Raw genomic sequence first — 18297 nt, forward strand, 5'->3', positions numbered from 1 at the left:
AATGTACAAACATAATGCGTTGATCTTCTCTCCAGAGTTGGTACAATTAGGTGCCTTAATTAAGAACCTCGTTTGAACACTATTTACCTAAGTAAATCGGGAAACTTCAATATTAAGAAGTGAACTTTAAATACGAAGCGAAGCACTCATTTCTTCTATTTTCTATATCTGTAGCTGGAACACCGAATAAGAATCCCGTATATCCGGTATTGATACCACTAATATATGCACATATATGTATGTATATACCCATCTATTCGTTAGTGCTAACTAGTTAAGAACTGCATAATTATATTGTTGCTAATTAGAAGAACCAGTAAACTGCATACTTTGCAAACCTTTTGCTGCATTATTTGTTATGTAATGTCAATTATAATGTGTACGTCTACACATTGATATCTGCTTGCACTCTTGCATATTATGTCTGACTTATGCAATCTAAGTATGTAGACAACAAACATATTTAGATTCATTTAAATTGGTTTAAGGATAAAATGATTATGATGTTTATGTACATATTTCCAAGCGAGGTTCCCGGAATAAAAATGTGTCAGCAAAACTTGTATCTCGGATACTTAGATGGATATTCTAAAGTTAAATATAACTAAAAGATATAATCTCAAAATGAATTGATACGCAATCCTTCATAAATTAGAACGAGACAGAATATTAAATTGTATATATTTATATATAAAAATCTTCTAGTGTGTATGTCACTGAACTCTTCCTAAACGGTTGGATCGATTTGAATTAAATTTTTTGTGAGTCTTCAGGTCGATTCGAGAATGGTTTGCAGTACCATTCGGTCCATTTTAAATACTGCATATAATTAATTTTACTAAATTTGGTACAACTTTTGACAGAGAGAGAGTCTAAAATAAGAATCATTCCTCAAACAGCCGTTCAAAGCAAATTCGATCCAGCATATAAAAATATATTACATATATTTAATCTCTCGATGGGTTTTAAAATCAAAATGTCCAACATCGTATTCAATTCAGCACACGTCCTTTCTTTAAAGTCGCATTACTTTTATGTGTGCAACATATTGCGAGATGGATTAAAAACAAGAAAAAACGTTAACTTCGGCTGTATCGAAGCTAATATACCCTTCACAGATGCATTTCTTTTAGTAACCACATATGTGTTTCATCAAATCTAAAGACGTAAGAAAAAGTAAGTAAAAAAAAGAAATCATTTTACTAATTCTTTTTAGCCGGGTTGTTTGCTAGAAACATTAAGGTTATATAGTTAACCGATCTGAACAATTCCTTCGGAGATTATATTATTACCTTAAGCAGTAATCCATGTCAAATTTCGTGAAGATACCACGTCAAATGCGAAAATTTTCCATACAAGCCATTGATTACGATCGTTCGGTTTGTATGGCAGCTATATGCTATAGTGAACCGATCTGAACAATTTTTTCGGAGATTAAATTATTTCTATGAGCAACAACTCACACCAAATTTCGTGAAGATATGTAGTGAAATGCGGAAGATTTCAGTACAAGCCCTTGATTCCGATCGTTCAGTTCGTATGACAGCTATATGCTATAGTGAACCGATCTGAACAATTTCTTCGGAGATTAAATTATTTCTATGAGCAATAACTATGTAGTGAAATGCGGAAGATTTCAGTACAAGCCCTTGATTCCGATCGTTCAGTTTGTATGGCAGATATATGCTGTAGTGAACCGATCTGAACAATTTTTTCGGAGATTAAATTATTTCTATGAGCAATAGCAATAACTCACACCAAATTTCGTGAAGATATCTGCAAAATTTCAAAATGATATCTTAAAAACTGAAGGACTAGTTCGTATATATACAGACAGACGGACATGGCTAAATCGACTCAGTTCAACATACTGATCATTTATATACATATATATGTACTTTATAGGGCCTCCGACGCTTTCTCCTGGGTGTTACAAACTTCGTGACAAACTTAATATACCCTGTTCAGGGTATAATAAAATACATTTTTGCAATACTCTTCGTGTGTTAAACTTTATATCGCTAATTTCTCATTTCAATCAACTTTTTTTATTTCTCTCTACTATGCCCTTCATTGACTACTCTTCTCAAAAATATATGTATGTATATAAAATATGCGTATGTAAAATAACAGGTTACCTCACTAACCGGCCGGCGGCTTGCCAGTACAACAGGTGGTAAAACAACTAAACGGAAGGGAGTTAAAATTATGAAGGTCAATTGACAACATATTAATATCATAACAGTTTAATTTAATGATCTAAAAAAGAAAAAAAAAATATTTAAATTATGCAAGTGACTGATTAAGTATGGTGAGCTTAAGCCTATTTTGACAGTGCGAATAAAGTTGATATTACTTATGAGTCGTCTCATCTTTATTTATGGCTTGTGTATGCTGTCTAATATTTTTAGAAAAAAGAAGAAACAAATTGCTTGTAGTTCTCGCACAACTTTTACAATTAATTGATTTATTGCGCAAAAGTAAGGCTTCCGCTTGTAGAACACACAATTAAAATAATAAAATAAAGAATTTAATTGTCCAAGCTTCATAAAAATTTTCCATACGCATTACAATTAAACGAATGAGTAGGAAAGGTCTCTAAGTTCAGACGGCAACCGGGATCGAAATTTATAAAATATACAATAGTTCACATTAATTATTCCATATTATATGCATTGCAGAAAATCGTACAGTAGAGCGTCATATGCAGTGCCACGCCCATTTTTCAAGTAATGAGAATTTCTTAATCGAATTTGATATATAACAATAATACAACACTATAATTTTTCTATTAACGAAAACTAATTTCAAAAGTCAACTTGTGGTGCTTGGGTATAAATCTTCAGTCGCAACGTAATAACAAACTACTTACGTGCCCACATAAATAGTACTTAAGTGTAAAACCCGTGTGCGCACTTTAGAAATTCAAATGAAATTTATTGTTTAAATTTTATGAACATTGCATGTCAGTTACTGATTGAGGCATTTGAAACTAATAAATTTTGCCACATTTTATGTTAATTTATCATACAACAAGTTGCCGCTGCCACTGCCGCAGTTAGGTAAACATGAATCACAGCAAAAAGCCGGTACACAGTAACGAGAGTGATAAGTAATAATTAAACATGAGCAAAATAGTAAACAATTAAGGAAGAAACCAATGGCCGGGGCTAAGCAAAAGTCCGGCTAAAAGCTTGTACAGCACGTCGAAGTCGGTGTGTGGACAAAGCGCAGAGCAAAATTCAAAGCCATCAAATACTTATGCTTTGCAAAAAAACAAAAAAAATAAATACATTAAGTTCTAGTAAAACAATTGTCAACTTGTATTTATTGTTGTTGAAGTTTGAAATTAGATGTTGCGAATGATAAAAGTAATGAAAGACGAAATGAGCATGTATCATATATGAGTAGATATGGTTATATATGTATTTATACATATATGAATGTTATAACTTTGCAAATTAAGGTGATACAGTTTAATTTCTAAGAGCCACTAATGTATTTTATTTAAACAATATGTTGTAGACGCTGCTTTACCAGTATTAAACACAGCACTCCAAGATGCCTACTAACGGATAATCCAAGTACAGACACTTTTTTTAATAACCTTTTTTTGACAAATCACGCGTGAGTCAACATAATCGGCCTAAACTCAGTACCACCATCACCCATCTTAAGAAACAGCATTCTTGACTGGCGTAGACAACGCTTACGCGGTTATAGCCGAGTCCACAACAGCGCACCATGCATCATGCATCACCTTTTGGCAGTTTGGCGCCAATTGGTAATACCAAGTGAAGACAGGTCCTTCTCCACCTGGTCCTTCCATCGGAGTGGAGGTCTCCTCTTCCTCCAGCGGGTACTGCACCGAAAACTTTCAGAGCTGGGGCACTTTCGTCCATTCGAACAACATGACCCAGCCAGCGTAGCCGCTGTCTTTTTATTCGCTGGACTATGTCAATGTCGTCGAATAACACATACAGCTCATCATTCCATCTTCTGCGGTATTCGCCGTTGCCAATGTTTAAGGGACCATAAATCTTCCGTAAAACCTTTCTCTCGAAAACTCCTAGTCCCGTCTCATAGCATGTTGACACCGTCTACACTTCTGCACCATAAAGTAGGACGGGAATGATGAGGGACTTGTAGAGTATAGTTTTTGTTCGTTGAGAGAGGACTTTACTTTTCAATTGCCTACTCAGTCCATAGTAGCACTTGTTGGCAAGAGTGATTCTGCGTTAGATTCACTATTGGACAATATTCGACCGAATAGAACACGTCCAGCACGCAGTGTAGAAAATATAGCAGGCGTAGTTGAGAGTGTACACGAAGACCGTGGAGAGCCGATTCGGTGCCAATCGCAGCAACTCGGACTGACGTATGACACGACTTGGCGCATTTTACGTCGAGAACTTAAATTGAGAGCGTACAAAATATATCTTGTGAAGAAGAACTGAAGCCGCTCAACATTCCCAAACGACATCGCTTCGCTCTACGGGCTCTTGAAAAGTTCCAAGAAGATCCGATGTTTTCGAGCCAAATTCTGTTCAGCGATTAGGCCCATTTCGGCTCAATGGGTATGCTAATAAGCAAAATTGCCGCATTTGGGACGAAGAGCAACCTGAAGAGTTTCAAGAGCTGTCATTTCTGCCAGAAAAAACAACGGCTTGGTGTGGTTTGTGGGCCGGTGGAATCATCGATTCATATTTCTTCAAAAGTGATGCCGGTGAGAACGTAACCGTCAATGGCGACCGTCATCACGCCATGATAACCGACTATTTGATGCCTGAAATTGAAACCCGTGATCTCGGCGACATTTGGTTTCAACAAGACGACGCCACTTCCCACACATCGCATCAATCAATGGATTTATTGAAAGAACACTTTGGTCAGCAGATATTTTCAGATATAATTTGGCCCTGTCGATTGGCCACCAAGATTTTGTGATATCACATCGTTAGACTTTTTCCTGTATGGATATGTAAAGTCTAAAGTCTATGTGGACAGTCCCGCTTCGATTCAGGTGTTGAAGTAAAACATCACCCGTGTCATTTCCCAGTTACCAGTCGAAATGCTCGAACGAGTTATCGAAAATTGGAAACAACGGATGGACCATCTGAGACGTAGCTGCGGCCAAAATTTGAAAGAGATAATCTTTAAAAAATAAATGCAAAAGAATGTTCTTTCAAATTATAATAAACATTCTCCATTAAATTTTAATTTTTTGTGTTTTTTTCTTTAAAAAAGTAGGGAACCTCGAAAATTATCACCATTTATAATTATTGTTCTTAGTTGGTTAATTGAAAAGGTAAGTTCTATGTAAATGGCTGTTCCTAATTAATCATGTGCATAACTAGTTTCGTAACCAGTTTCCAAGTATTTAGTCTACTGAATCAAAAATATTTTATGCTTGTCGAACGCTAAAGGGAAGTAAAAATTAACCTTCAAAACCTTAAAGTATTCATAAAGCTTAGCATAGGTTTTGTCAGAAATGATTATTCGCTGAAAATGGTGAGATAAGTCATAAGAAAACATATTGTTTGCTATAAACTTCATTAAATTTTTTATACTAAATATTAACCAACTGGTGTATATGTGATAGCAGAAGGGCTAATATATTATCGGTCGTGCGTATCCGCTCTTACAACAACAGTAGCAGAGTCAATATTGTAAGATAACATGCAAATATTAAAGGCGCTGCAGATTCATGTTATTGAAGTTGTTTAGTTACTCGCAATAATGAAAACAAATAACAGTGGGCATCAGGTGGTGAAATAATTATTAAAAAAATAATATAAAATATGAGAAATCCAAAAACTTACTAAAGGCTTTTTTCACTTAGGACAGCCTCACCGTACGTATCCCAAAGCATTCGACGAGCCTCAGCCGCACTTTTCGTGAAATTAGAAATGAGAATTTGTCTCAAAAAGTGACATTTTCAGTGGAGAATAAGTTTGGGATGCAAACAGATCACTACAAATATTTTGTTGCGTTAATGTTGACACAAATGTACAAGATCGATATAAAACGATTTAATCGATTTAATCGACCAGTGCTTGACCCTGGACACATTCCCGCAAATGTCGAAAAGTCGCCTCAAAAAGTGACATTTTCCGTTGCGAATAAGTTTGGGATGCAAACAGATCACTACAAATATTTTGTTGCGTTAATGTTGACACAAATGTCCAAGATCGATATAAAAAAAATCGATTTAATCGACCAGTGCTTGACCCTAGAGACATCTATGGGAAAACGGCGGAAGCAAAGTTGTATATTGCATATATACATTTTCGGAAACAAAGACCAGCATCGGAGGAATATATACATATTTATTTCTTCTGTGACAAAAAATCATTACTGAGGCACTTGAACTAATGCCCCCATTCTGGCTTCAAAATAATGTCATTGGATCATTGGATAATATAATTCAATTTAACACCGTCTAGTGTGAAACCACTTCCGATCCAAGATAAATTAAAACTAACAATATTTTTCAAACCATCTCGCGGAAAAGTGTAATCGGGTGCAAGTTATGATATCAAGATATTTATATATGGGGGCTGGGATAATTCCCGTTTTCGCCACCAAGGTACATTATATCCAAGACTATGCAGCTCACCGTATTTATGAAAAACCTCTAATTAGGTATATTGGAGCTAGGTGAAGTTACGACCCAATTTTAAGCATATTTGGCACAGAGACACACTATTAGAAGCAAAAGAATTCCTCTCTCTATAAGTGATGCCACAAATACAGTATTTGTGTAAAGTTTTATTACGCTTCCTTCATTGGTTCTTGATTTATATATTATAAAGTGACCTAACCACATGGAATTCAAAATTGTATTACATGAAAAGTAGGCGTGGTTGTGAACCGATTTCGTCCATTTTCCATCGGTAATATCAGGATCTCAAAAAAATATGACATACTGAATTTCATTGAAATCGGTCCGGCAGACAGACAGACGGACGGACAGACATCCGGATTTCAACTCTACTCATCACCCTGATCACTTTGAAATATTGTGCAACATGTTGCGAGAATATAAAAAGACCCACTGTGCCACATCCTCTCACCTTGGCTCTTTGCCTCCAATGAAACTACAGAATGATGAGTAAATTTAGGTGTTACGCGCCTGTTTAAAAAAATTGCGAAGCAGTCAAAAATGTGACGGCGTACACACGTCATATACCTTAAGTTCAAGATAGCAATTAGCGCTACTCTACAAAGATTTAGCAACGACATCTCATATAGGCGCGCATACCGAACAGATATCTTCTAATACAAAACTATCTACAACTGTTTAGATGCGCATTAAACACTAATCGGAATGTCATAACAGATGCTAATTTGAAATTAAAATTCGCAAAAGCCTACAATAAAATTAAATGTCTAGCCGAAACATCAACATTAAAACAACAGAAGAAGCATCAAATCTACAATAAACCAACAGTAGAAGCAGCAAATCTACCAGAAAACAACATGTATAAACAAATGTCTATTAACATATAAATGTGATTTAATTAATTGGCACTCAATCGCATAGACGAGATGAGAAATTTGAGAAACATTCCGCGAAGAAGCGGAAGCGCGAAATCATAAATTAGTTTGCGCATGCGCCGACTGTCCCGCGCTGTGTTTTTTGTTGTTTACGAAGTGATTAGCCATTAAATGTTCGCCATTCAACAGCGATGATTGACATTGAACTTGAATTTTTACGAATTAACTTCACTCGGACAATTTGTGTAACTAAGTAAGGTATTTCGCTAATTCCAAAAGTGGCAGTCGGCTAGATAGCAGCAAAGTGAGAAGTAGTTAAACGGTGTCACGATATATTGAAGTGTAAATTGAAGAGCGTATATTTAAGATTTGAGATTTGTAATCGAAGATAGATAACCTGAGTTGATGTTGGTGATAAATCTATGCTTGTGTTAAAAATAATATTATTGGAAATAATAAATAATTCAAAATTAATTCTGTGTGCAATAATTCAATAACTCATACGCCCCGATGAACATGCCACTCAATCACTTCCCGATAATGCACTCGACCCGTAGAAAGTGCCAACTATCGCACTTAGCAACACTCCTGCTAACGCTCACATTTGCTCTACGCGTTGGTGGCTTCAACTCGGCCATTACAAACGATCTCGTTTGTCGGATCATCACTTCGAATCAGTACGCCTGCGAGCGTCATTTGGTACGCACTGCAGATAACTATGAGCTGACACTACACCGCATCCCGCCAAAAAATAGTACGCAAAGTCTGCAAAATCCTCCCTTCATTCTGATGCATGGTCTGCTGGGTTCAGCATCGGATTTTTTGCTCTCTGGACGCAAACGCTCGCTCGCCTGCATACTGCATGAGCAGGGCTACGATGTGTGGCTGCCAAATGCGCGTGGCACCACCTACTCCAAGCGGCACTTGTATATGGATTCATCGAACTCGAGCTTTTGGAACTTTACTTGGCACGAGATTGGCTATTACGATTTGCCGGCTGTTGTTGATTATGTACGCGAGGCAACGGCCCAGCAGCAGGTGCACTTTGTGGCGCATTCGCAAGGATCAACTGTGTTCTTAGTGTTGCTCTCGGAGAGGCCAGAGTATAATGAGAAATTTGCATCAGTGTCACTGCTGGCGCCGGTGGCATTTTTGGCAAACCTACGCAGTCCGCCGTTTAGAATAATGACAGCGAAAATCGAGGAAATTGAGGTTGGTACTTTGAAAGTGAATAGGAGTATATAGTCAAAGAGAAAAAGAAATTGTGGAGACTTAAAAACCGAATTACTGAGTTTGGGACTGTGAAATGAATTTTACTGTAAATTCAGAAATATTAAGAACACATTTATTGACAACCACGAAGCCTGGTTTAGATGGCAATCTCCTTGTTATTTGTTGCATCATCATGGTATATAATATAGTATAATGTAATATCTATTTATGTACATAAACCAATATTTCGAGAAGTATTAGCATAGGCGGTAGGGGACTGATAGCACTTTTTTGATATAGTTTTTTGAAAAAAAAAATTAATTCATTCGTCTACATTATGTTGTCGCTATTAAAAAAGCCCCATTCGCCCTTGAAGTTCTCTTAAGTAGTCTACTTTAGAAGCCGAAAAAAAAAGCAATTTAGCAATTTTTTTGAAAGGGAAGGAAATGATGGCGGTAGACGGAATTTTAAGACTACTATATTTAATGCTTAAAAAACAATATTTATTATTAAAAAATATTGAAATTTTTTCAAAGTATTTTTCTGGAGCGCCTGGAGTCTGCCCTTGTAAATCGGTACCGGTGATGGAGGTCGTGTGATGCATCTGAAACAGTCGAACCAATTTTTTTTTTTTAATTTTTATAAGTTTCTTTTCTTTATGAACTATAAAAATACCGAAGAAGTTATAAAATTCCAAATTTTTTCGAAGTTTGAAAAAAAAATCACTTTTTTAAGAAAAAAAAAATTAATTTAAGTTGCAAAACAAGTAGTTTAAATAATACTTTTGTCCAACTTTAACTACTTTTGTCTAGTTCAAATAGAAGATCATTTAATACTGAAGCTAGATCACTTTGGTTTTTTTCGATCGGACATATATTCTTTTTGCTATCGCCGGCACCGTTTTCTAACAACCGTGAAAATGAAAACTCGAGAAAACGCGCTTTAAAGTTTTCAGTATCCATTCGCACCTGCTCGACGCTCGGCCACTAAAACTGCTCTAGCTTCGAAAATATGTCGAATTGGCCTCTGGAATTTTAAAGACATATTCTTGGATAGTTTTGGAAGAGATTTAAAACAAAAAAAAAATCGATTTTTTGAATCCTGTAAGCCTGCCTTAATTTTTGAGAATAGAAAAAAAGTCACTCGGAGTCATGCCTGGAGACATAACAAACAAAAATCAACAAGCTCATAATAACACCTCTAATCTTAGCGGCTGCTACAGACAAAATAAGCAATGGATACAGCTGAATAATCGTCTAAATTATCATATATCAGGGGCATGTACTCGTATATCAACATAAAAGTTTTGACAGTTGACAGTCGCGAAATTCACACCTCGTATATAGGATATCATCTACCGGAAGATACGAGATACTTGCATTTGTAACGTTTAGTTTATTGTCCAATTCCATATCATCCAATTCGTGTCAAAAATATTCGAGCGGTAGCGATTCCCATTTACAGTAACGTGTCGGTCTTGATCATCACGGAAAAATGACGCCTCCGGCCCATGAACCGCACGAACCCTTAATTTTTTCGGGAAGTAATGGTGACTCAGGACGAAGCCATTCAGGCAGAAATAAGCGCTCTTCAAGTTGAGGCCACTGACTCCAAATTGCGGTAGTAAATTTTAATAATTTCGACTCGTTGTTGGATCGTATATCTTTCCATGATGAAATGGCAAATTTTACTGAAGAGAAATGTTAAAAGAGCTGAAAGAAAAATTAGCTTTTATTAGGGATTTTAAAATTATTCGAATAAACTCCCGTCTGTAACCGTTCGTATGAATATTAATCGATACTATTCGAATAGTCGTAACATTGCGATTAATCGAATAGTTGCTCTGAAGCGAGTATTTGAATAAATGCAAATTTTTTTTTTGGGTTTACGATAAGTTTTATTACTCAAAGTATTTTTAATATAGCAGTTCCCTCGCGAAAATTCAGTTATTATAGGACACGTTTTTTTTTGTGTATTTTTCCCAAAGTACGAATTTGACGCTTAAAAAGCTCGAGAAATATTTTCTTGTAATGAATGGGTGATCAACTGTTCAGAACAAAACATTCTTGCGGAGGTGAAAATGTGGAAACAGCGAACTTCAGGCAAGCATTTTCGGAATGCTCTCCAAGCTTCAGAAGCAGTGAACGAAACGTCTTTTGGGAATGTTTTCAAGATTTTACGCATATTGGCGTTATTGCCTGTTTCAATAGCATCATCGGAAAGAAGTTTTTCAAGTTTAAAGAGAATTAAAACCTATTTACGAAATACGACAGGCCAAGGTAGGCTTAATGGTCTAGCATCAATGAATATTCATAGGGATATTGATCTGTCAGTTGATGAAATACTAGAAGAATTCTTTCAAAAACCAAGGAAAATATAGCATGGAATGTGAGATACTGCTTGTACAATTGTAGAGAAAGTTCGAATTATATGAATAACAACAAGAATCTTGTAACTTATTATAATTGCTTATAATTTGATGTGATTTTTTTGATCAATAACCTCATTCCAAACCCATATCAACAAATATATATTTTTCTCTGAGTTTAGGGGGTGTTTTAACACCAAAAACCAACCCGTGGATCCGCCACTGTTGAAGGTGTACACTAATCTAACACCTGTGAATAACTTAAATTGCAAAGTTCTTCACTGAACAATAGAACCAAATTAAAGCGTATAATTAAATGAAAATGAGTTAATGGAGCGTTGAAAGATTTCCTCAAATCTTTAACTCCGTCTACAGCATTTAAACGCATCATTTATCATGTTGTAGGTTGCAGTTGTTGATTACTATTTTTAGTGTAGCAGAAAATTGCCTTAGCATATTCGAAGCATTCGTTTGCACCTGTGTATGCGTATGCACATTATAAGTGGAGTTTCTCCCTCAAATAATTCATTGTTAATCCTCATGGCGATACGAGAGCATCGGCTATTATCCATAGATATATCGCGCTTAACACTGACTTTCGAAACAAAGAACGAAACCAAACATAAATTTCACAGCAACGCCATGCCGACCCATATTATACATATAGACATATATAGTATGTCCGTATGTGAATACACCCGCATTTCCTCTCACCCACTCAAATCACAATATTTTCATAGGTACGGGTCTAACTTGCATATGGCGCATTCCATTCATGGTTGGGTAAAATTTAAAAAAATAGCACTTGTTTTGTATTATTACGAGTTGCCGAGTGTTTGAGAGAAAATTGCATGAATATTGATTACCTTTTTCTCGTTTTTTTTTTTTTAATTTGCACTTTGTCTACTCTACATCCGAACCACGATCTTTCTCCACCAATTGCTACCTAACCCGATGATATCAACTATGCGTAAAACTGAATGTTCGCTATGCAAAACAATTACAACAACTACACCAACTGCCGGCAACAACACCACTCAAATCCAACACCATTCACCTGCAATTTTCGGCATTTGGGGGAAAAACGCAACTATAAACGCACCTACGTTTGTACATATGTATTGCCACTGCCGCACGACGCGTAGGCGCTTCTAAATCATTTGGGATTACACGAACTTTTTCCATCGACCGCCCTAAATCAACTGGGTGGACATCTGCTCTGTAGTCAAGATGCGCCCACACAGAATCTCTGCCTGCTATTCACGTTTCTCACTGTTGGTTTCAGCGACTACGAAATGGATCGCGTGAGTATGACCATAAGCTAGCTTTAATTTTACAGTTATTTTATTTTTGAATTAAAATTACCACCCTAAATTTACCCCGTGCAATGAGACATAATGTAGAGTATGTATATACCCCAAGAGAAAAAGAAACTAGACAGAAATATTCTTAGTTGAGAACCGGAATCTCTATTTTCAATTTCGCCAAATGCCTATCCTCCACCTAGGTTAGATTAGGTTAGGTTGTAAGATTGTTTCCCAAAGGCAACACACGTCGACTGTAAAAGACAGTACTTTGTGAAGGTCTGGGTCCCCCCTAGAGATTTTTCAATTCTATATTCGCTTGTTCGAAAAAGTGAGATCATAGAAATGTTTTTTTCTTGATTCCTCGTCCTCCTCCATGCAGCTTTTACAGCAACCGGTAAGATTTTTTACCTTACAGCGGGGATCCCGATGGGACATTGGCCAGTAAGAACCCCACTATCTACTACCTACCCTTTAATTCAAATTCAACTTTAATACACAAGGTTAGAGAATCATACGCCAAGCGTTAGAGAGTAGCAAATCGAACAAGCTATACAAGTTTTTCGAACAAAGAGTTCCAGCTTTTACAAGAGAGAAGAGCTGTGAAATGTCGAATCGAAGTCAACTATTACAAACGACCAATGAATCCCCAACGCAAGGTTAGTACCACTCTTTTTAGAAGTAACAATTTAAAGTTTTAAACCTTTCGAAGTCATTTGGAACCTGCAGTTTTCCCACAGACCCTGAACACATGATATTACACATTTGCACTTCTTACCCAGGAAATAAATTTACATTACCGAAAGTTTTTTATTGCTCACACTGGAAAGCCTTTATACCATATTTGGTGTTGATTTCGTTTTATACCTTTTTGTCTTTTCCTGTGACCACATTCGAGAGAGTTGCCAAAATTTGCATTTTTATGTATCTAACTTTGAATCGCTTGGCGCAAATCCATGGTGCAAATGCAGTTGCGAAGGTAGCACAAAGGCCAGGTACACTTCCACATCGTAGAAAGCAAACACAGTTCGGTTGTCTGCTGCACTACAATGCATTATTCTTATAATAAAACATATGAAATTTGGACAAAAGCCATTTAGTAAGAATTGAAGTTATTCGGCTTTTCAATTAACCTAGAGAGTGCTGTAGAGTGAACCGCGAAAGGTGCCAATTACAGCAGAGCTACTGTGTACAGTATTTGATACATTTTTATAAAGAACGGAAGATCATCTTGTCATTTGTCTGCCGTCTTATTAAATCCAACCATCATCGTCTTCATACCAGTTACCAAAGAATCTAATCGAATACTGATTTCAAGATGGAAAAGACATTTAAAAAGATTCATCGTTCTAAGCCGTCGTTACGAACAACTTTTGGGAATAGGACGCATTATACCTGGTATAAAAACAAGCTACCGATATTTGATGTTGCAAATTAATCAAATAACCGAAGCTCCTCTTGATCAGGCACAAAACTAAAAAACAACCAAAACTCGTATACAGTCGATGGAAGACTGATGGCATTTATGAGTATACATATGTGGTTTCGGGAATCTCTTCGAAGTTAGTTATCTAAAATCCTTACGAATTAACAAGACACTTTCGTATTGAGAACACGCCAATCTCTTCCCCGCCACAACCAAAAGATATTTCGAAAATAAATCGTATTTCTTGAACTCAAATAAGTATTTCTTGAACTAAGAGTCTTACTCGACACTGCCGCGATTTCGATTTCGTTCGATTTGCTTTGCTTCGCTGAACTCATGCAAAACATATTACTTAGAGCACATAAATGTCGGGTAGATAGGTTAGGTTAAGGGGTAGATCTCCGCAGATGCAGTGAAACTCACTTAGACAGAGTCGACTGTCCATTGTGACACCCGGAAAATTCCTAATAGTTCACTAAGACCCTTATGATGCGACAAAGCGTCACTTCACTGGATTAGCCGAAGATATGACTACCGAGGTGCTTCAACCTAAGTCTGACCAATGCTGGACATTGAGATAGGAAGTGCTTGGACGACTCCTCTTCGCCTTCCTTCAAACAGTTTTGGCAACTAGCGTCTGACTTGATCTCTACCGCGTGTGTGCCTATTGGACAATAACCAGTAAGCAATCCAATTATTGCGGAGACTGCGCGACAGGAGCTGGAAAGACCGTTTTCGATCCACTGTGAGGCAGAAAGATCTCGGTACTGCGCCGGGTAGATAGTGTTTCAAAAATTTCTCCACGGACTTTCAAACTTTATTTTGCAGTTTACTACAGCAAACAAAGCTAAATATTGGTGAAGATTTCACAGCCACGAAGTCGGTTTGTCTACGATAATTTCCGATAATTCCGATAATTTATATAAATTGTGAAGTGATTTAAATACACAAAAGTCTTACAAAGTATGCTCGCACCGGTGTCACACGCTTGCCAACATTCAAATACAACTTGGACAATAACGGGAATAGCAAGTAGTGTTACTGTAAACACTATAAAAAACATAAAACAAAAACAACAAACCAAGATCATAGTTTGAAAATCAAGCTAAAAAACTTTACGAAAGAACAATAAATGACAATAAAAATGACAGCATGCACTTTACTTTAGGAGCATACATATACAAGTGAACATCAGAGATTAGAATAATCCTGCACTTTCCACACTCGCTCACACACACACATATGTACATGCATACCTGCATAAGCATATGCAGCTAATAGTTGGTGAGGACACACTTTCTACCCTAGAGCCACACAACTCAACTTTAAATGGCAATAAAATTGTAAATTTACCGTCTCGTACGCCAGCAAGGGAGTGCCGGAAAGGTAGAGCGGAAACGGAAACGGATATGAAAACAAAAGGTTCACTTTCACAACTGATGCGTACAGCAAATATACATATTTATATGTTTGTTTTGATGTTTGTTTGATATGGCAAGGAAAGTATTGGAGGCATGTTATGGTACATATAGCAAAACGTGTGTTTACTTTGTGCTCGACTTTTGCTGATTATAACGGTTTAAATGTTCCATTCTACTATAGAAATATATACGATTGACTCGTCGTTTAAGTTTACTAGGCTGTCTTTCTTTTATATGTACTTCATATATACCATAAATCAAGCCGAATCACGATTTCGACATTAAAAACTCAACTGCTCGTTAAAACCTCAAGAACCGATCGATAAATGTTTACATAGCTGTACACCCAAGATGTGTAAATAGAAAAATAAAAGAAAACAAGTAAGGAATGGCTAAGTTCGGGTGTAACCGAACATTTTATACTCTCGTAATTTATTTATTTAACTTTATTTATATTATATAATACACAATTTGATCCACATATTCGCCATATATATTGTATAAAGTCCATTGAAAGTTGGAAACCATAATACTAGGTTAGAAGCAACGAGGTCCTCGTGTTCGATATATGGGGCCTTAAAAACCTATGGTCCGATTTCGGCGCTTTTTAGAATGGGGCTGCCACACTATTAACATAGTATTTGTGCAAAGTTCTGCACCGATATCTTCACTAGTGCTTACTTTATATATTGTAAAGTATACGATTCAGATCGTCTTCAAAGTTCTAGTATATAGGAAATAGGCGTGGTTGTGAAGCGATTTGGCCTAATTTCACAACATATCATTGGGATGTAAGGAAACTATTACAAACCAAATTCCATTGAAATTGGTCGAGTAGTTCCTGAGATATGGTTTTTGACCCATAAGTGGGCGACGCCACACCCATTTTCCATTTTGTAAAAAAATCTGAGTGCAGCTTCCATCTGCTATTTCTTATGTGAAACTTAGTGTTTCTGACGTTTTTCGTTAGTGAGTTAACCCACTTTTAGTAATTTTCAGCCTAACCTTAGTATGGGAGGTAGGCGTGGTTATTATCCGATTTATTTCATTTTTGGACTGTATTAAGAAGTGGCTAAAAAACGACTGGCTCTATTGGTTTGCGAGATATGTTCAAAAAATAGTTAGGGGCGGGGCCACGCCCACTTCTCCAAAAAAAATTACATCCAAATATTCCCCTTCATAGGGCGATCCTTCATACCAAATTTTATTTCCATAGCTTTATTTATGGCTTAGTTATGGCACTTTATGTGTTTTCGGTTTTCGCCATTTTGTGGGCGTGGCAGCGATCCGATTTTCGAAAGCAACCTTCCTATGGTGCCAAGAAATAAGTGTGCCAAGTTTCATCAATATATCTTATTTTTTACTCAAGTTACAGCTTGCACAGACGGACGGACAATGTGGTCGCCTGTGGACTAGGAAGAACACAGACAAAAAAGCTCAAAAACTCAGAATTTCACACCCCTTCAGACGAAAGTGCATAACGAACTCCTCTTCAAGCAAGTGATTGCAGTGATGATTTCTATGAAAACCATGTTTAACCTCAAAATTCCACACCTCTTCAGATTAAGGAGCACTTCAACCAGTGTCTGCTGGATGTTTTCATAGAAACCATTATTGCAATCACTTGCTTGAAGCGGAATCATGACCTACGAAGAGTAAGGGGTCTGTTTTACATTACAGCCAGAGAGACAAAGGACTCTTTAACAACTTAATCAGCTTCTTTCAGATGAATGGCGTCCATGAAGTTAATCCACCATCTATTGCAGTTAGTCGCCGCATGACATTAGCAAACTCTTCACATGTTCAGTGAGGCCTACTCCTTCAACACTCCTTCCCCAAAACTCTCATATAATGCTTTTATTATTTTTAGTATTTTCAGTTTATGTCTCCTGTTTTAGACATTCTTTACATAGAAAACTTTAATCTTACAGCATCAAAATATTTTTATTTAACAGAGTCTCTTTCCACGTATTCTCGAGACGACCCCGGCGGGTATATCAAGGAATCAATTGAAGCACTTTGGTCAGCTTATAAGAACAGGTAAACAAAATCTAAATTGCGTAGGCCACCACCAACATTTTAGAAAAACAATTCAACTTCCATAACTCGGAGTCTCTCTAAGTCGAAGTCTTTTTGTGGATTAGGGTGATTCGAGTTAGCGAAATTCAACTGTATCGTTATAAATCGTAAATATTTGCATGCCTTTAATTCTTATCAAACATGATTTTCTTAAATCAATTTTTTGACTAATTATCTGCGTGCTATATTTTTACAGGGAAATTTCAGAAATTTGACTACTATTCCAAGGATGCAAATTTTCGGCAGTACAAACAACCCACCCCTCCGCAATATAATTTACGCAATGTCCGTGTTCCGCTACAATTGTTTTTCGGCACCCGTGATTTACTGCTGACCAAAGAGGTGAGTTACAATTTTTCAGAGGCATTACATTGAAATAAAAGTAAAAATCTTAATACTTTAAGGATGCCATACGTCTCACGAAAGAACTGAAGAATACCAAATATACTCTACACGAATTGCGTGGTTTCAATCATATAGACCTTTTATACTCTTCGATGGCGCCACGACTAGTCTACAAGCACATTGTTAACAATGTGAAAAATGTGACCTTGAAAAGTGGATCCAAAGTATAATTATAAATACTATTAGTAGATAAAAAATATGTTAGTTGTACATTAAAGTTATATAGTTGTTAAGAATACATGCAAAGTAAACCTAAGTCATATTTGTAACAGTTAAATGTAAGAAAATTATTGACATAGCTTATTTTTATTTAAAATAAAATTTAAGATTAACATAAAATATTTTTCGAGACAGGAGACGCGGGTCAGTTTAAGGGATTAGGTTTCTAAAATTCGAAATTTGGAATCTTTTTTTATGTTATCAAATCAATCCGAGTAAGATTCTCTGTGAATACCCAAGTTCGTTTTTAAAAAAAAAAAAAGTGTGGTTTGGATTTCCATAAATCAGTTCGTTCAAAGGTATTGGATTACCATAAAGAAAGATGGTATAAAAAATTTAAAATGTGTATGGATGGCGTCGTTC

General features: G+C 36.4%; 1 protein-coding gene across 2 annotated transcripts; it reads left to right on the forward strand.

The window, feature by feature from the left end:
- Window positions 1-7168: 7168 nt before the first annotated feature.
- Window positions 7169-17981, forward strand: LOC105216327 (lipase 3). 2 transcript variants are annotated; one of them, XM_011190765.3, is made up of 5 exons: window positions 7169-8712; window positions 12226-12384; window positions 17187-17271; window positions 17507-17652; window positions 17715-17979. In XM_011190765.3, the coding sequence occupies exons 1-5, from the start codon at window positions 8011-8013 to the stop codon at window positions 17883-17885; spliced, it is 1263 nt and encodes a 420-aa protein (XP_011189067.3). In that variant the 5' UTR covers window positions 7169-8010; the 3' UTR covers window positions 17886-17979. The 2 variants fall into 2 exon arrangements, with proteins under 2 accessions (XP_011189067.3, XP_054091028.1); XM_054235053.1 differs by lacking the exon at window positions 12226-12384 and having other exon boundaries at window positions 17715-17981.
- The last annotated feature ends 316 nt before the right edge of the window (window positions 17982-18297 follow it).

This window comes from Zeugodacus cucurbitae, chromosome 6 (genome assembly GCF_028554725.1).
Source record: "Zeugodacus cucurbitae isolate PBARC_wt_2022May chromosome 6, idZeuCucr1.2, whole genome shotgun sequence".
Lineage (NCBI taxonomy): Eukaryota > Metazoa > Arthropoda > Insecta > Diptera > Tephritidae > Zeugodacus > Zeugodacus cucurbitae.